The 18,908-nt window shown below is 43.9% G+C and overlaps 2 protein-coding genes across 3 annotated transcripts; one reads left to right on the forward strand and one right to left on the reverse strand.

Moving 5' to 3' along the window:
- Positions 1–1,607: 1,607 nt before the first annotated feature.
- rpl18a (ribosomal protein L18a) lies at positions 1,608–6,294 on the reverse strand. The gene is made up of 5 exons (XM_022755870.1): positions 6,205–6,294; positions 4,399–4,578; positions 3,516–3,645; positions 2,174–2,283; positions 1,608–1,881 (listed from the first exon to the last, which is right to left on the reverse strand). Exons 1-5 carry the CDS (start codon positions 6,220–6,222, stop codon positions 1,789–1,791), a joined length of 531 nt encoding a protein of 176 aa, XP_022611591.1. The 5' UTR covers positions 6,223–6,294; the 3' UTR covers positions 1,608–1,788.
- Positions 6,295–7,128: 834 nt separating this feature from the next.
- xpot (exportin for tRNA) lies at positions 7,129–18,443 on the forward strand. 2 transcript variants are annotated; one of them, XM_022755809.1, is made up of 25 exons: positions 7,129–7,270; positions 9,671–9,854; positions 10,336–10,418; positions 10,550–10,606; positions 10,697–10,766; positions 11,257–11,475; positions 11,925–12,109; positions 12,374–12,542; positions 13,057–13,293; positions 13,372–13,410; positions 13,492–13,554; positions 13,645–13,769; positions 14,043–14,187; positions 14,276–14,395; positions 14,494–14,588; positions 15,134–15,203; positions 15,355–15,593; positions 16,008–16,293; positions 16,396–16,585; positions 16,688–16,804; positions 16,887–17,002; positions 17,087–17,134; positions 17,225–17,296; positions 18,048–18,104; positions 18,215–18,443. In XM_022755809.1, the coding sequence occupies exons 2-25, from the start codon at positions 9,768–9,770 to the stop codon at positions 18,239–18,241; spliced, it is 2,916 nt and encodes a 971-aa protein (XP_022611530.1). In that variant the 5' UTR covers positions 7,129–7,270; positions 9,671–9,767; the 3' UTR covers positions 18,242–18,443. The 2 variants fall into 2 exon arrangements, with proteins under 2 accessions (XP_022611530.1, XP_022611529.1); XM_022755808.1 differs by having other exon boundaries at positions 9,701–9,854.
- The last annotated feature ends 465 nt before the right edge of the window (positions 18,444–18,908 follow it).

Below are 18,908 nucleotides of genomic sequence, written 5' to 3' on the forward strand. Positions count from 1 at the left end.
CATATTATTATAACGAGCTTCCACTTTCTCACTGACAGCTGCAGGTTAAACACACGTCGTCCCACTTGGCCGGAGTCCAAATCTGACTCATCTGTACATCACCTTTAAATCCAGGTCTGTGCAGCTCCATAATAAACTTTATTCTTCAGTCATGTCAGCAGCTCTGAGCTAAATGCTAACCAGGCCTGCAGCTCAGCAGCTTTTATAAAGTCTGTTAATTGTTTAGTCCATAAAACACGAGATCTTTAATTTACTTGCTTCACGTTGAGACAAAGAGAAGCAGCAAACTGTCACATCTGAGGCGGGAAACATCAACACTTTGGCTCAGGTTGAATTACGGAGCCAGAGTGGAGGTTTCCCGCTCAACTTCACGACTTCCAAGATGCAGAGAGAGAGTCTGAAGAAGTCTTAAAAACTCCAGCAGCAGCTGCAGTAAACACAAGAACTTAATTGTTTGCAGCAACAACATTTGACGACTCATGAGACTTTAAATGTTGTGGCTCCTTCACACAGCTCCAGAGTTATTACTCTGCAGAGTCTCTTCATGCTGGTTATTTAACTCTTCCAGAGGTCGAACCTTTTCCCATCGAGCTCCACTTCTACAGAATAAACTTCCTCCACATCTTTCAATAATAAATCCTGTTTATTAACATTAAATGTTTTTACATGTGAAGTCTCATGTTTACACGTCTCATCAGTTAAAGAACTAAAAGTCACTGAAATCAAATTTAAACCTTTTTATGTTGAAATATTAATAAATGAAACATTAAAAATTTAAATGAAATATAGATTGTGCTTTTGTAAAGTTAAACTTCTTAATGAACTGATTGATTATCACCTGTGTGAGGCTGATGATCAGCTGCTCCTCACCTTCATGTCTTAGACAACACTGCCACCGTGTGGACAGATGGTGCAACAGCAGCAGCTTCACAAACATCAGGGTGGAGGCTGACAGCCACGCCAGAGGTCAAAGGTCAGTGAGCTCCATGTTTTTGAGGCTTTCAGCTGAATCTCATCAGATGATTATTGATCTGATGATATAAAAATGTCTACAGGTGGAAAATGATTTCATTACAGACTATTTCCTCCTTTCAGTGCAATTATTTCTAAATAAAGTTTATTAAAATCTGTCATTTCATTATTATAAAGAATAAATGATGTTGGGAGACAAACAGCAGTTAACTTATTCTGTTTAAACTGTTCAAAAAAACCTGGAATGAAAACTTCTTTTCACTTTAAATCAAATATTTCTCAATTCTTCATAATTTAAAGTCAGACAGAAATAAATTTGAAACTTGCACCTTAAAAATATTTAAAGTTGTGTCAACTGTCAGCTTCTGGTTTTTATATATTTTAGTTTAAGCTTCATTATAAGCTTTACATTTACATGTAATGGTTCTTCTGATTTACTTATTCTTTTTATTTAGTTTCCAACATGTTGTCTCTCAAAATCTTTCCCAAACAGAAACAGAGGTCAAAGGTCATTACACTAAAAGAAAACAAGTACAAGACTTATTACAGACTTATCCTCAGATCTGAGTTTAAACCACTTAGTTAACTAGTTAGTCTCATTTAATTAGTCACTTCAGTTATTTATTTCACACGTATTTCACTTCAAACTTTACTTTATTCTCAAACTGCGTCGTTCAGAAACTTGTCTGTTGGTGTGGAGGTGCGTTCAGGAACAGTCTGGATGAATTCGGTGTGAATGTAAAAACCACTCATGTGGACGTTTCTTCTTCTATTATAGAAGTTTTATTATTTCCCGCACAAAGTGAAAAAACTGCTTTAGTAGAAGGTGTTTGGTCTCTTGGTGGTGAAGCGGGGTTTGTGCTGGCGACGCAGGACCCTGTGGGGCAGAGGGAACTTGATCTTGGAGTCCTGCAGGAGGAGGCAGAGGGAACTTCAGCTTTCACACACTCATTTTAAAAACAGTCAGAAAATCCAGTTATTGATTAATTCATCATGTTGCCAGTTTCAAAACCGCCAGGTTTAAAGATGGAGGCTGGAAATCTGGAAGAGGAATCTGGCTTTTTGTCTGGCGGGTTTTTAAACTGGATCTGACAAACGTGGAGGCAGACCAGAGAGAGACCCGCCTCTGTGTGTGTGTGTGTGTGTGTGTGTGTGTGTGTGTGTGTGTGTGTGTGTGTGTGTGTGTGTGTGTGTGACTCACGTGGAACTGCTTGATGGCAGGTCTGCGACACTTGTTGGCAGCGATGACCTGCACCTTCATGATCTGGATGGAGTGGGCGCGAGCACGATGGCGAGCTCCCATATCACGATCTGAAAGAACAAAAGACGGTTTTTACACATCTGGACAAAATGGAGGACGAAGTCTCTCAGCGGTTCACGACATGTTCATGAATGACGAGGTCGTCAACATGTTAGAGCTGAATGTTTTGTTTTGGCGGCCTGTTGGGAGGCGGGGCTAAACTAAAGCTGCAGACACCAGAGCATTGACCACAGGTGACCAGTTCACATCTACCCATCATGTATTTTTTATGAAAACTGTCTGAATCTTCAGGTTTTTAGCTGCTGGTCAAACAGACGTGAAGATGAAACGATTAATTAAACACCCAGAGATTAATCAGTAATTAACTAAATGTTATTATTATTATCATCCAGCTGTTTGTCGGAGTCATGTTTTCTTTCAGCTCAGGAGCATCAGACGTGTTGGTCCTTGAATTCACTTTCAAAGACACTGCGGCGTCAGAGAAAGGCGACAAGGATCCGCTTCCTGTCTGCACACCAGACAAGGTCAAACCACCGCCATGATGAGACCTTTGGGTTTGGGTGCAAGTGAAGTGACGCTGGAAGACAAACATTTCTGTTTTTCTTACACTTTCCTGAAGTCTGTAAATATATTTAATGTGAGTAAAATATGATGTAATGTTCTTGAACTTTGGTTTTAACTTCATTTACCAACAGCTACTTTTCTTTTTATTCATCACTCACTTTATTGTCTGTTTTGCTCTGTATGTGACATTTAGTCTCTTTAAGCAAATATAAAAAGTTGATTTTAATATTTTGAAGTTAAAACTTCATTTTCTTGCATAAATCTAAATCTGTTTAAATTTACTTTGGATTGAAAACTGAAGCACCGGAGAGTTGGAACCTAAAGATAAAAATCTATTGATTTCTACCAGAGTCTGGACTGATCAGCTCCTCTCTCTATCTCTCTCCCTGATGAATCCACTAACAAATGTCTGAATCTGTTTTACCTGCTGCATCATTATAAATCTGCCTCCGCCCACCCTGATACTAATTAATGAATGTGGTATGACAGCGACGTCACAGACAGGAGTCAACACCAAGTTAATGATGCCTTTTTGTATTGATTATGGATCACTTAACTATAGCCGTACACAAGCCTTGTGTTTTTGGAGACTTCAGGATGTTTCTTCTTCTGCTGCTTCAGTTTCACTTTTTCTATTCTTAATCCCCAAAACTTTAGTGTGTGTGTGTGTGTGTGTGTGTGTGTGTGTGTGTGTGTGTGTGTGTGTGTGTGTACTCACAGCACTGAGTGACGGCTCCGGAGGTGGTCAGGTCTCTGTACTCTCTGTACATGTTGTGGGTTCCGCTGCGAGAGTCGTAACGCAGCCAGATACCGAAGTTCTTCACCTTCAGAGGGGTCTTCTCGTGGACCTGGACCACAGGAACAGAGACCGTTAGAGTCCACATTCAAATCCACAAACCACCACGTGTGCATCAGAGACCGTCTGGGTTCAAACTGAACTCGAAAGATTTATGATAATTCACAGGAACATGGATGAAGTCACAATAAACAACAATCCTCATCAACTCCTGTTCATCTCTGAACCAAACAGCATGAAGACAATCAGCTGACACAAAGAGTCAAATCATCAAACTGGTTCATAATTATTCAAGTCACTTTTTAATCTGAATGCTGAACACAAACACGTCCCGGCTTCATAATGGTGATGATCTGCTGCTTTTCTTTGTCCCATGTGATGAAATTTACTTCATTTTTCATCCTTTCTCAACATTTTATAAATAAAATTATGTTTAAAATATAAAAACAATGACAGATTAACCAGAAGTGGAAACACCTGTCCGCTGCAGCCTGAGTTTAAAGCTTGGACAGAATAAGTGAAGGGAAAGTGTTGATGTCTCTGTTGTTCTGTGTAAAGCAGCAGATCCTACACATTGTGCTGCTTCCCAGAGTCAACACCAGTAAGAAGCATTCAGACAACAGGGAACAATAAACTAACAGAGGTCTGAGTCCAGAGGCTCAACATCTGGATTCAGCCACACTACCCGGTCCTGATGCTCATGTAGAAACACAGTCGCCTCGTCACAGACACAAACTGGGACTTTAAAGTCTGAAACCGGGACTGGACTCTGCCCCAGTTTGTCCTCTCGTGTGCGGACACCTACCAGGCCACAGTAGACCGTCTCTCCAGAGGCCTTCTTCATCTTCCTCAGCTGGGAGACGAAGTACCAGAAGCGGGACTTGGCCACAACATGGTTGGGGGCGAAGATCCTCATCCGGTAGAGGGGGGGGGCAGGGTTCTTGGCAGAGGGCAACAGACGCCCAACGACTTTGTACTCCCTAAGCTGTGTGCAGAAAACAACAACAACATCTGTCAGCAACAAACATGCGTCACGTAGAAACCAACATGGTGAGGCGTTCACAGTCTTGAGTGTTGGTCCTTGAATTCACTTTCAAAGACACTGCAGCGTCAGAGAAAGGCGACAAGGATCAGTCTCCTGTCTGCACACCAGACAAAGTCAAACCACTGACATGATGAGACCTTTGGGTTTGGGTGCAAGTGAAGTGACTGGAATATGAACAGGGTTTAATACATCTGTTAGATCCTTACATGTGTCTTCAAATACATTTTCATGGGAGTAAAATTTGATCTAATGTACATGAACTTTTGTTTTTAATAACAGATTTTACAAACTGCATCAGCTGCCGTTTCACGTCTTATTCATCACTCCATTTGCTTTGTGTTTTGCTCTGTATGTGACATTTAGTCACTTTAAGCAAATGTAAAAAGTTTTTATCCTTTAATATTTGAGTTACAACTTAATTCATTTACTTGCATCAATCTGGAGCTGCAACGACCGATCAATGAGTTCAACTATTTTGACAATCGAATCATTATTTTATTCCATTTTCAACTACAAATCATTCAAATGATTCTATCTCCCAGCGAGGACAGTGAACTGCAGCTCTCGAGTTGTTGACTGTCGGTAGAACAAAAAAAAAGATCTTTTTTAAAACCATTTTACAGACTGTACGAGACGATTTAATGATTAAATATTCTGCAGATCAACTGATGAGGACATTAATAGTTAGTTGAAGCCCTGATAGAGACTCTCTGGGTATCTCCTTACATAGTTTCACATGTATAGATTAGTGCATGGATTCTATATCCTCATATTTTACAAATAAAGAGTATTTTAAATAATTTTTGGAATAAAACGTTGAATTATTTTTGCAGTACTGTTGATTTATAATCTTTTAGAAAAGCACAGGTAGTATTTATGATGTGACAAAGCTTTACAATAAAGTGTAAACAGTCCCAGCGTGCATAGAGCACTTAATGCAGAATTAAACTTAACATAACAAGAGTTAATCTGTGACTAAAATATCTGTGGCAGTCTGTTTTTAACAACAGGTAAAAACTGGTAACCCTTTCAATAAACAGTTTCTTCGGCCATGACCCACAAAACCAGAGTAGTTTTAAAGCTTTAAGTGGCTTTTTTAAAACGTTGACATTTAGAAAAACCAGTGGAAGAAAAGCTCATTTTTTAGAAACACGCAATTTTCCTGAGATAAACTACAAACTTCAGCAGCACATTAGCGGCTAACGTTAGCTACGACTCCAACCGTGAGATACGTTTAACGGTCGATTTTAGAATGATTATTAATCTTGTTGCAAACCTTCACGAGAAGCAGCTCGTGTTTGACGGTAGGTGAATATTTTTAATTAGACCTCAGACTCATTGAAACACACACCGTCCCGTCTCCACACAGCCGTCCACATGGTACTGCGGACGCCATGTTGTAGCCGCAGAAGCATCGGGACGAAAACGCTTTAAATTATCACTTTAACGTGGACTTTATAGGAACATTAACGCATATATCGGAAGAACATAACTTTATATTTCTACATCTGCCCATTCTGGTCGTGTTTGGTAAGCTGATATGGTTAAATAAAGGGTTTTACGTACTGTGCCGGACGCCTTCATGGTGTCTCTCGCTCACTGCCACAGTAAAAGAGGAAGCAGAAGGGCGGAGACTGCGCATGTCAAATGGACGGAGGAACCGGGGGAGGGAGGGGTCGCGGGAAGAAGGAGGATCCGGTGCAACGAGCCCTCAAGCGGCCTGAAGATGGTTTCATACTCGACAGGGTGGAAGCGTGTACATGTACATATCATAATAATGTGCTACATGTAAATAGAGTATAATTTATAGTTTGTACAGTGGATGTTTTACAGGAATATTACACAGGAATTTATTTATGGTGAAATATATCGGATTTAACCTTTAACTATCACAGTGATAACGTGTGGAAAGAAAAGTTTTTCTATTATTGCGACAGGGGAATTACTATTCATCATCATCATTCATCAAAATAAAAGCACCAACGCTATTTAAAACCCTGTTCATTTGATTAATATTTGTGAAAACTGGATTAATTTAAACCAATTTTAATCTAGTCTAGGTTTCACAAGTGTGTGTGACTTGTCAGGTGGTCAGCAAGTACTTTAATACCGTACTAAAATGCAGTATTTGACGTAGTTAATATAGAATTAGGATTTTACAAACTATAAATAGCGGGTTTAAACAAAGTAAGGGCTTTTAGTTTGATGTCATTATATAACTAAAATAAAGAAAGTTTCAGTTTACTTTCCTACGAATCAGAAACTAACTTCTTGAAAGTTAGCCAACTGTAAAATACACGAGTCCAGCACAAATAACACGTCAAATATAAGCCTATAAACAAAAACATGTAACATTTATGTGGGATAAAAATGAAATATGTATATTAATATGTATATTATTCATTATTAATATCGGTGGGTTTACGCCGCGGTGTGGAGGAATCTCTTCCTGCTGCCGTGACCCGGATACTAACCGGGCGGACACGCCGCACCGCCGCTTGAGTCGTGTGAGTCGAGCGAGTCGAGCCGACGTGCAAACTGATTTCTGGAGACTTCGCAGCGGCTCCGTGATGAGTTAAAGGGAGCGAGAGAGAGGCGGAAAAAACACTTGATGAATTAAGTTCTCACTACGGTAAGCTTCACAGAAAATGCCATTTGTTCTGTGTTGTGATTTGCTTGTGAAAAAACGGCAGCGGAGTTTGTCTTCGTGAGATTTTCTAAGCGGAGGCGAGCGACACAGCAGCAGGTAACGTTACCGAGCCGCGATAAACAAGCAGAAAAACACCATAAAACTGCTCCCACTTCTCCCACACGGTGGGTGCGGCTATAATTAACCACATCCCGGTGATGGTCGGGGTTTTAATATGTGTTACTGTGTCAGGATTACTCCAACAGGCGAGCTCTGGAGCCAGCTAGCCGGCTAACCAAGGCTAGCTTGAGTTAGCTGCAGTCAGCTATTTTGTATTGGAGTGAAGTTGTTAGCATGTAGCACTGCAGTGTCAACTTTTAGAGGAGTGGCCCGGGGGACGCTGTCTTTATTCAGCCTTCACCCACAAACGAGGACATTTCTGTGGCTTTTTACCCTCTGGCGTGTCCGGTGGAGCCTTATCATCCATGATGATGACATTATAAACGGACATGGAGGCTGTAAAGTGTTGACAGTGTGTTGCATCATGTGGATGATCTGCCCCCTCCATCCTCCACAACAACTAATCAGTGGTGTCAGAGCTGATTCTTCATACCTGAAGCATGTCAGCCCAGTGAGGTCGAGCTGACGCGGTAAGTCGATTACTCAATTAGTCGATCCACAGAAGAGTAATCGGCTGCCATTTTGATAATCGATTAATCTTTTCATTCATTTTTCAATCAAAAATAGTGAAAAAAAAGACAGATATTGGCAGATTTCAGCCTCTCAGGAGTCGACTTACTAGTTTTCTTTGACATGAGTCTTTATTAATGGAGTATTTGGGTTTTCTGGGGTGTTTGGACTTCTGAAGATGTCCCCTTCAGCTCATTGTATTTTTTATTGTCAATTAATCTGCCCCTTATTTTCTTGATTAGTCAAGTAGTTGTTTGGTCTATAAAATGAAAAATGTGAAAAATGACCATCCGGGTGTCTCATAGTCCAACATGAAGTCTTCAAATGTTTTGTTTCATCCAGCCAAGAGTCAAAAACCCTCAAAGATCTTCAATTTATTATAATAAAAGACAAAGAGAACCAGAAGATAATCATATTTTTCCATAAAAGATTGTGATGACCTCTTTATCAGAATAGTTGTTGATTGATTTTCTGAGTAGTTGACTAATTGTTGCAGCTCTACAGAACAGACTGAACAATTAATCGAAAAATAATCAGTGGATTGATTAACTGCACTCAAGTTGAAGCATTTTCATTTTCCGTAACCTTCTCCGTCACAGTTCAGAGGGAAATATTGTCTTTTTACTGAAACTAATTATTTGAAAACTTTCTGACAAGTTGTTTAGAATAAAATGTGTTTTTGAAACCTGGGATTAAAAAAAAAAAAAAAGAAAAAGTTTTTGGCTGTTGACAAAAAAATCAGTGTTGCCGCCTCATGTCATGGTTCATGTGACTGAGCTGTTCCCAGATGCTTTGATTTCTATCATCGTTCAGGGCCTGAAGAGGCAGAAACCTTCACTGTGTCCCAATAAGTCTGAAAACTGAATCCAGATCAGTGAATCTGAAGTGTGTTTCTTCTTCTTTCTTCTCCCATGAATCATCTGACTCACAGGTATCAGGTGTATGTGACATAGTTGAAGCAGCTACAACAGTAAAATGACTCGGGATCAATGATCTGATTGATCATTAATCAGTCACAGGAAACAATTTACTGCAAAACCTACTTTCAATTTTAATGCTTTAGTACTATTGATAATATTTATGTACTTTTACTTCAGTAGGATTTTAAATGCAGGACTTGAACTTGTAATGGAGTATTTTTATTGGTTCCAAGGATCTGAGATAAACCCAGTGGTTAATTTAACAAAACCTCATTTCTGACTCTTTCCTCCAGAATCCTTGTGACTGTTGGGATGAAAAAATATTCTGTTTACTGAACAATAAGAACAAATTTTAACCAGTTTCTCAGGCTGCGACTCCGTCAACTAAAACAAGTACAGAAGGAAAACAGAGTGTCAGCATGAGGAACAGGTTAAATATGTTTGTTTCATGTCAGCTCTAATACAAACCAGTGGAAACAGTTAATTGCATTGAACATCAGTTAAATAATTTGGATCCATACATTTGTCATGTTGTGATATTTATTCACTGAATATTTAAGGTTTCCTAATTGATTAAGATTCTAAGGAAGAAATGAGGTTTAACCCCCCCTTTAAATTCCCCTTAAATATCCTCATTAAATGTTTAAAGATTTGAAACTTATATATGAGACAAAGCAGTTTTTATATCTGCTTGATCTTGTGCATCATATTCTGTTACTTTGTCTGCTATGTAAAGATTGTGTCATCTCAGCTGCTGCTCTGGTGTAACATGGCGGAGTATGTCTGACCTCAGGTCTGTCTCGTCTCGTCCCTGGTTCTCCAGATGAGAGAGACCTGCCCGACAGCAGCAGAGAGGAGTGAACCTGCCCTGGAGGAAAGCTAACCCACGAATGGCCTGCCAGTCTGTCGCTGCAGTCATGGACGAGCAGGCCCTGCTGGGGCTCAACCCGAACGCCGACGCCCGCTACAGGCAGAGGGTAAGACGCCCCCGTCCCCCTTTGTTCGACTGGTCCATGAACGCCACACACTGTGTTTTCTCTGCGGTTTGTTTCCAGCAGCATCATTATTTACCTGTAACGTGGTCTTTTAGTTTTGGTTCCTTAAACATTATAAGAGATAAAGTTAAGGTTTTATTGATGTGACAGGAAACACGTAGATCCAAGTTCATCATCACATTCAGCGTCTAAACACAGAGTGTGTTTCACATTAGTCACGGACCAGTTCCACCCACAGAGCACAGAATGCTACTGTTTGACTTTCACTCTTCTTTCTTCAGGATTTACTTGATGGAAACTTCAGATATTTTAGTCTCGTGTGGAACGGAAAACATCAAGTTTTCTACTGACAAAAATGTTTAGTCTGAACTCTGAGTGATGTCAACAGAAGAAGTGTTTTACAAAGGAAAGGACACGAGTTAGTGGGACTGATGTGTGTGTGTGTGTGTGTGTGTGTGTTCAGGCCATGGCATACTTTGAGCAGCTGAAGGAGTCTCAGGATGCCTGGGAGGTGTGTGCAGAGGCTCTCGCTAAAGGGATTTACAAGTGAGTTTGTTTGAACATCGTTCACATCTGCAGCTGAGTTATGACGCATCCTGCTGTTGGACTTAATAATGTGACCTCACCTTGTCGGCTGGTGTGTGTGTGTGACGTTTGTGTTTGTCTGTTTATTTCAGTGACGACCATGTGAAGTTCTTCTGCTTCCAAGTGCTGGAGCATCAGATAAAGTTCAGGTAGTGAAGATGTTTTAATGTGCTGATGTTAGTTTCTACAGAGGGATGTGAATGCAGCGTCTCACCCTCACTGCTGCTGTTGTGTTGCAGACATGCTGGTCTGAGTGCAGTTCAGCAGCAGCTCATCAGAGAGACTCTGATGAAGTGGCTCCAGTGTCAGGTAAGACTCACCTGTCGGCTCACCTTTATATTCTTCTTCTTACTGCATCACATTCATACGAACATGTGATCATCTTAGGATAAAGTTATTAAGATATTCCTTTAGTAGTCCCACAGCGGAGAAACACAAACGACATCCAATACTTACAGCAGAGAAATGAGATGTTTAAATAAGAATTATAACATTTATAAATTATAAAGAAAATTAGCAGCAGATTGGTGACAATATAAAATACATGTGATGTCTGTCACAGAAAAGCAGCAACTCTTCAAATGTGACAAGATGAAAACAGATTAATATTTATAATATGTGTGTTATATTTAGAATTATATAAGTTGACTATTAAAGTATTATTTTTATATTATCAATGTTCTGTTCCAAATGAATTTTTAAATCATTATTTGAAAGCTGCAGCTACTAAACGTGTGTGATGTAATAAAGCTGGAGAATGAGTGACAGCAGTTCTTCCCTCCCTCCTCGCCGCCTGCAGCTGATGAACGCTCAGCCGGAGAAGCCCTTCATCAGGAACAAGGCGGCGCAGGTGTTGGCGCTCACCTTCATCATGGAGTACCTGACCCTGTGGCCCAAGTTCTTCTTCGACATCCTGTCCCTGGTGGGTCTGAACCCGCACGGCGTCGACGTCTACCTGAGGACGCTGATGGCCATCGACGCCGAGGTGGTGGACAGAGACATCCTCCACACACCTGAGGTGAGACGACGCTCTGAAGAAGCAGAAGTGTCAGTCACTTCCTTTTCTGGTCAATGAAATATTGATGAATTATGGAGGATGAATTCTCAGAGCTCCTGCACGTTGAGGTTCAAATATTAAACCTGAGTGAACAATCACAGAGAGGAGAGAGAAGAGCTGCTGTGAGAGGACGAGATTTAATGTGGTGATTACAGGAACAGGAAGTTCAAAGTAAAACCCACAAAGTAGTGAAACACATAACTGAGATGGTTACGCAACAGAAAACTGCTTTATAAAGAAAAAGTGAAGAGACTGTTACATCAGAGGACAGCGCTCAGGAAGTGGAGAACCCAGTAAATGTTGTCATTTGATCTTTATTGTCAAATCTCATTTTAATGAAACTTTAGATTAAAGTGAAGTCAGTGTTTTACTGTGACAGTCTGATGTTGACGGTGTCGTGCTTCCTCCAGGAGACTCGTAGAAACACTCTGATCAAAGACAGCATGCGGGAGCAGTGCATCCCCAGCCTGGTGGAGTCCTGGTTCCAGATCCTGCAGACCTACCAGCAGTCCCACCCAGAGCTCACCTGCCAGTGTCTGGAGGTGGTGGGGGCCTACGTGTCCTGGATCGACCTCAACCTCATCGCCAACGACCGGTCAGTCGCCACACACACACACACACACACACACACACACACACACACACGAGGAACAGGCTGCGACACAAGATAACACTTTTGTCTTTTATTTTGAAAGAATATAAACACTACAGAAATATCTCATTGGTCGAAACTTTCATTGTGAAAATTACAGCTCAGGTTGTGAAATAGAAACATTTGGTTGTTGCCTTTTACAGACAGTTTGCCTTGTGTGTTGTTATCTTCATGTGTGTGTGTGTGTGTGTGTGTGTGTGTGTGTAGGTTTGTGAACCTGCTGCTCAGCCAGATGTCGGTGGAGGAGCTCAGAGAGGAGGCCTGTGACTGCCTGTTTGAAATCGTGAATAAAGGGATGGACCCCGTGGACAAAACCAAGCTGGTGGAGTCTCTGTGTCAGGTGCTGCAGTCTGCTGGCTTCTTCAACGTGGAGCAGGTGGGACTTCAGTTCGACTCTGTCACTTCTCCACATGAAAACACAGTCAGAACAAAGGTTCGCATGGACCTGAGCTCCGGCTCTTCCCTGAGTCTCTGTCCTCCGAACAGCGTCGCTCAGACTCTGACTGTAAATGTGTGAATTCATTCAGTCACCTGACTCCCATGATCCCATGCTGCTTCATGACGTCAGCCAACGCCGTCTTTTGTTCTTGTTTTGATGAGAGACCCGTTTAAACACCGACATGATAAAGACGCGTTAGAGAAAATGTTTGAGGACACAACCGGGGATTATGGGAAGGTCCGGGTCGTGTTGACACAAACAGAACCAGATCAGATTAGTCAGTATGACGTCACTTTGTCTTTCACTGGCCGCTGGTCGTTTCAGGTTTTGTTGCTCGGTGCAGATGTGAGAGGAAACGGGTCCGGCTTCAGTTCAGAGCCACATGTTTATATTCTCACCCCGAGGCGTTTCCTGCCGCTCTGTTTTCATTTCCCGCTTCCTGTCCCCTCAGGAGGAGGACGTGGACTTCCTGGCCAAGTTCTCCCGGCTGGTGAACGGGATGGGTCAGAGTCTGGTGCTGAGCTGGACCAAGCTCGCCAAAGCCGGCAACGTGAAGGACGCCACCGAGACGCTGCAGGCGGTGGAGGCCAAGGTGCCGCTGCTGCTGCAGCTGCTGGTGCACGAGGACGACGACATCTCGGCCAACATCGTCGGCTTCTGCTACGAGTACCTGCACGTCCTCAAACAGGTTCTCAGAAGTCACAATCAGATAATGATGAATCAGGATGTAATCAGAAATATCTGACGTGTATTTATTCTGTTGCAGCTTCCTCAGCTGACGGACCAGCAGAAGACCAACATCGAGGTGAGTCTGCTTCCACACGACGCAGGTAAACGTCTGTGCTCAGGTCAGACGTGTTAATAACTCTCCGTCTCTTCGCCTCAGGCCGTCATGCTCGCCGTCATGAAGAAACTGACGTACGACGACGAGTACAACTTTGAGAACGAGGTGAGACTGACGCTCCGGCGCCGCCGCTGTCGCTGTGACATCATTAGAGAAACGGGAAACGCCAACAGAGCGTGTGGTTTGTTTTGTCAGGGCGAGGACGAGGCCATGTTCGTGGAGTACAGGAAGCAGCTGAAGATGCTGCTGGATCGTCTGGCGCAGGTTTCTCCTGAGCTGCTGCTGGAGGCCGTTCGCCGAGTCTTCACCAACACCATGCAGTAAGAGCCCGCCTTTATGTTTTCAGAATAAAAGACCTGGAGGAAGGTTCACTAGATCCAAAGACCAGAACCAGAACCAGAACTCCAGTAAGAAGAATTAGAACAGTAGAGTATTTATTTATTTACTTAGATCCCCATCACACTCTGATCTTCCTGACCTCCCCTTAGATTCAAACACCTGCTGGTCCGGGCCTCCACAGAGACCTGGACCAGCAGGTGTTTGTTTCATTGAGTCTGTGTGTAACAGTGACTGACTCCTGCTGGTTTCCTCAGGAACTGGCAGACGGCTCCGTTCATGGAGGTGGAGGTGGCCATCAGGCTGCTGTACATGCTGGGCGAGGCTCTGCCGGCGTCTCACGGCGCCCACTTCTCCGGAGACACGGCGAAGACGAGCGCTCTGCAGGACATGATGCGGACGGTCAGTCACACGACTCCGGTGTCACATGACTCCTGCTGTTTTCCACTGTGTGTTTCTGTTCTGACGTCTTCTCGCTGTGACTCCTCAGCTGGTGTCGTGCGGCGTCAGCAGCTACCAGCACTCCTCCGTGTCCCTGGAGTTCTTCGAGACCGTCGTCCGATACGACAAGTTCTTCATCGTGGAGCCTCAACACATTCCTAATGTTTTGGTGAGAGAAACTCCCGTTTTTAAACTGGCAACAACAGTTTTCTCTGTTTCTGAGGAGCTTTGAATCCGGTCTAACCGCTGTGTTGCGTTCACTGTCAGATGGCGTTCCTGGACCAAAGAGGACTGAGACACAACAGCCCGAAGGTCCGCAGCAGAGTGGCCTACCTCTTCTCCAGATTCATCAAAACTCTGCAGTGAGTGTTTGGACCTTCTTCACCTCAGGCTCAAGTTTCAGTAACTGGACGTCGTGATTACAAGATGATCATTTAAAACTTCTTCTTCTGTGTTTTATTTGAAGTGTTGATCCATCAGAAGATATAAAAACCATCTCAGTGTAGTTTTACATCTCCTCTCTCAGGCTTCTCTCTGGAGCTCTAGTAACAACAGGTCTGTGAGCCAATCAGAAGAGAGGAGGCTCTGAGCCTCTCTTCTGATTGGCTGACTGTTTTCTGAGTGATCCAATAAAAATAAAGCAGATTTCAGGTAAAAACACTCAGAGAAACCAAATCCTGCAAGGTTTGGATGGTGGGTCCAGGTGGGCGGGGCTTGGTGACTGCTTTGTTGTGACATCACAAAGTTCCAGAAGTCCTGACGGCTGGTTTTAAGGCTCAGTTTCTGAATATGGACCTTTAATCATTTATATATTTATTTGGTCAAGTGAAGAAGAAGTTGTTTACCTGTTTCCTGTGCTGATGATGATGATGATGATGATGCTGATGATGCTGCTCTCTGCTGACAGTAAACACATGAATACCTTCATCGAGGACATCCTGACCAGGATCCAGGACCTGCTGGAACTGGCTCCTCCTGTAAGTGTCAACATGCGAATCATTTCTTTACCCAGAATCCTCAGCGTCATGTCGCTGCTCCTGAGTTATCAAATGAAATAAATATGGAAAGAAAACTGCTGATCCCTCGAATGTCACGTGACATCATCTTCATCCTCCTCCTCGTGTCCAGGAGAACGGTTTCCTGGCGCTGCTGACCAGCGACGACCAGCTGTTCATGTTTGAGACGGCGGGCGTCCTGATCGTGAACGGGGAGTGTCCAGTGGAGAGGAAGCAGGCGCTGATGAGGAGTCTGCTGACGCCGCTGATGGACGCCTTCCGCCTGCTGCTCGCCAAACTGTCGCAGGAGACGGAGGAGGAGAGACAGACGGCGCTCGCCGACTGTCTGAGCCACGCCGTCGGGTTCGCCAGGTGAGGAACCAGTTTGATAGAAATGTTTTCTTGTTTTCTCAGAAACACAGAAGAAGAGTTTACGCCTGAATCTCACTGAAGGACTCACTTCCTGTTTGAAAACAGCTGTTCCCACATGGAAACTTCAGGGTTCAGACTGAAGGAGGTTCAATCTGCAGGAAATGAATGAAGCAACACAGATCAAAATAAATAAATCTGTTTCTGACTCATTTCAAATCTGGAGGAGAACATGTGAAACTCTGATGTTGGGCATTTATTAAGTATTTAATAATTAATCAGATTAATTTGTTATAAAACTGTTGCTAGGTAACGGCAGATGTGAGTGAACAGCAGGTCGTATTGTAGGACGTTTGGTTTCTGATCATCTGTAGAACAGTATCAGCATCTTCACCCCCCCGTGTTCCTCTGCTGCAGTCGGACCAGTAAGGCGTTCAGCAACAAGCAGACGGTGAAGCAGTGCGGCTGCACCGAGGTGTACAGGGACTGTCTGCACACCTTCCTGCCCGCGCTCAGCTGCCCCGTCCAGCGGGGGGTGCTGCGCAGCTCGGTGCGCTCCTTCCTGCACCGCATGATCATCTGCCTGGAGGAGGAGGTGCTGCCCTTCATCCCCGCCGCCTCCGAGCACATGCTGAAGGACTGCGAGGCCAAAGACCTGCAGGAGTTCATCCCGCTCATCAGCCAGATCACCGCCAAGTTCAAGGTACGCAGGAAAAACCAGGATTTTCAAACTGCAGTTAAAGCGAAAAATGACAGATTTCTAAACAGGGTGATTAACAGGCTCTTTCCTCCGTCGCCATGGCAGCGGCAGGTGTCCCCCTTCCTGCAGCAGGTCTTCATGCCGCTGGTCCTCGCCATCTTCGAGGTGCTGGCGCGGCCGGCGGAGGACAACGACCAGGCGGCGGCTCTGGAGAAACAGATGCTGAGGAGGAGCTACTTCAGCTTCATCCAGACGGTCACAGGGAGCGGGATGAACGAGGTGATGGCCAACCAGGGTGAGTGACGCCCGGAGTCCAGGGCTCAGCTGGAGCAGAGGAGTCTGATGACGGAGAGCAGGTGAAGTCAGTCCATGACGTGAACGTTGTGTTTGTCTCCAGGAGCTGAAAACATCGAGCGCGTGGTGTTCACCATCATCCAGGGAGCCGTGGACTTCCCCGACCCCATCGCTCAGAAGACCTGCTTCATCATCCTGTCCAAGCTGGTGGAGCTGTGGGGTGAGAGACGCTTGGTTTCCTGTCGCCCTCCCTTCTGTCTTCTGTCTGTCCCGTCCTGACGATTCTCTCATCCACTCTGCAGGAGGGAAAGACGGCATGGTCGGCTTCCCCGACTTCATCTACAAACACATCGTCCCTGCGTGTTTCCTGGCTCCTCTCAAGCCGACCTTTGACCTCTCAGACGCTCAGACAGTCCTGGTGAGTTTCTGCACCTGAGTTCAGTCTGAAAACATCCTGTTTTGAGTTTGTCCTCGACCTTCAGTGTCTCTGTTTGTCCTCCAGACGCTGTCGGAGTGCGCCGTCACACTGAAAATGATTCATCTCAAACGGGTAACAACAGATTGATGATGAGTTCACTCACGGAGGAATTTATTTGTTCTCTGTGTTCAGCTGCAAACTGTTGTTTCATCTTTTCCTCAGGGGCCGGAGTTCATCCAGTTCTTACAGCAGGAGTACCTGCCCTCACTACAGGTGTCACCTGAAATCTCACAGGTAAGACTCTGAACCAGCAGGACGTCTGTGCCTCCTCCTACTGTGACATCACGAGTCAGTGACATCACGAGTCAGTGACGTCACGAGTCAGAGGAAGGCGTCATTAAAGGACAGTAGTTTGTTTCATTGACCCTCGTCAGGCTCTTTCTCCCTTGTGTAACTTATTTTTCTGGGTCAGAGTTGGAGGTCAAAGGTCTCGAGTCGATCTGAGAGGAACTATTTAACACACCAACATGACATATTTTAACTGATTTTCTGTCTCTACAAACTATTTTGCTATATTTCATTTAACGTTCTTGTACTTTGCTGCAGCTCATCTTATCTTAAAAAACAAACTTAATATCAACAATATGTGACTGTAAAGTTTTTCTCCAGCTGTGACTGAAGCGCTCTGACTGTAATAACTACACAACTACAGTCAGCTCGTGAGCAGTTGTGATTTGCCAGTAATGAATCTGAAGGAATCTCAGGGGTTTGGTGAAATATGATTGAAATCCCTGGAGCTGCAGTTTTTTGATGAAGGTAAAATGTGTGAGAACGTCAGACTGTGAATGAAGCGTCACCTACAGACGGCGTTCTCCAGACGTACAGGAAACATGTTTGTTAATAACTTGATTTATTTAGCACCTTTCAAAACAAAGTGCTCTGATCCAACAACGATCACATCAGTGTTTTTATGTCTGTTTGCATATTGTTCAGTCCTGGGTTTGACACGTGTTTCTAACTCTGAGCTGCTGGTTGTTTGTATCAGGAGCTGTGTCAAGTGCTTCAGCAGCCTGACATCAAAGTGCTGAAAAACTACATTAAGGTAAAGTGTGTGTGTTATAGTGTGTGTTCGTGGCTGTGATCAGTGTCTGGAGTTGCTTTGTATTGATGAGTATTGATTTCTATCAGCTGATCGTCCTCTCCTCCTCTCAGGCGTTCTTCCAGCGAGCGAAGCTGTAGGAAATGAAAGTGGAAGTTCTCTGGGACTGGAAGGACTCTTCACAGGAAGTGGTCGATCTCGCCACTTCACAACAACAAAACAAAAGGACCTTAGCATAGGAGCTGCTTTTGCACTTAAAAAGTAAATGCGTAACAAAGCCCAGTCTGTCGAAGTCAGGACAGTGGACAGAAGGTCGGTCGGTGGACGGACCCCTCCCCCTCCCCCTCCTCCTCCAGCTGCCGGGAAGACGAGCTGTCCACGAGGACTCGAGACGTGAAGGAGCTCGATGAACTGTGGGGACGGGCTTTGAGACGTGTGGAGAGGACGCTGCGTGGCGGGAAACATTTGGTAACGATCCTGGAAGGATAATTAGGATTTGTGTAACGATAGCTTTATCTAGTCAGACCTTCACAGTAGAAAACACATTTCACAACCTGCTAGATTTGAGTTTATTTTGAACGTTTGCTGCCACAGAACGGATGAAAAATAAGGGCTGAACTGCTTCATTTGAATTTAAAACGTGGCATTGATTCTTTTTTTTTACGTGTTGACGATCTGACGGTTGATTTGAAGTTTGAAGTGAAACGTTAACGATGTGCCGCCGCCTTCACTCACTCTACACTGAGTACAGTCCACGCAGGGAGGTTCTCCTTTGCTGGGAATATGACACATGATACTTTTGGCTTT

Source organism: Seriola dumerili, unplaced genomic scaffold (assembly GCF_002260705.1).
Source record: "Seriola dumerili isolate Sdu_G_001 unplaced genomic scaffold, Sdu_1.0 BDQW01000236.1, whole genome shotgun sequence".
Classification (NCBI taxonomy): Eukaryota; Metazoa; Chordata; class Actinopteri; order Carangiformes; family Carangidae; genus Seriola; species Seriola dumerili.

Bases quoted from the DNA above. Each gene is read 5' to 3' on its own strand.
- rpl18a (XM_022755870.1), bottom strand. The intron at 3,646-4,398 runs GTAGGTGTCCGC...CCTGTGGTCCAG, and splicing joins AGACGGTCTACTGTGGCCTG to GTCCACGAGAAGACCCCTCT. The intron at 2,284-3,515 runs GTGAGTACACAC...TTGTTCTTTCAG, and splicing joins CGGAGCCGTCACTCAGTGCT to ATCGTGATATGGGAGCTCGC.
- xpot (XM_022755809.1), top strand. From the start codon at position 9,768: ATGGCCTGCCAGTCTGTCGCTGCAGTCATGGACGAGCAGGCCCTGCTG. The intron at 10,767-11,256 runs GTAAGACTCACC...CGCCGCCTGCAG, and splicing joins TGAAGTGGCTCCAGTGTCAG to CTGATGAACGCTCAGCCGGA. The intron at 16,586-16,687 runs GTGAGTGACGCC...GTTTGTCTCCAG, and splicing joins CGAGGTGATGGCCAACCAGG to GAGCTGAAAACATCGAGCGC.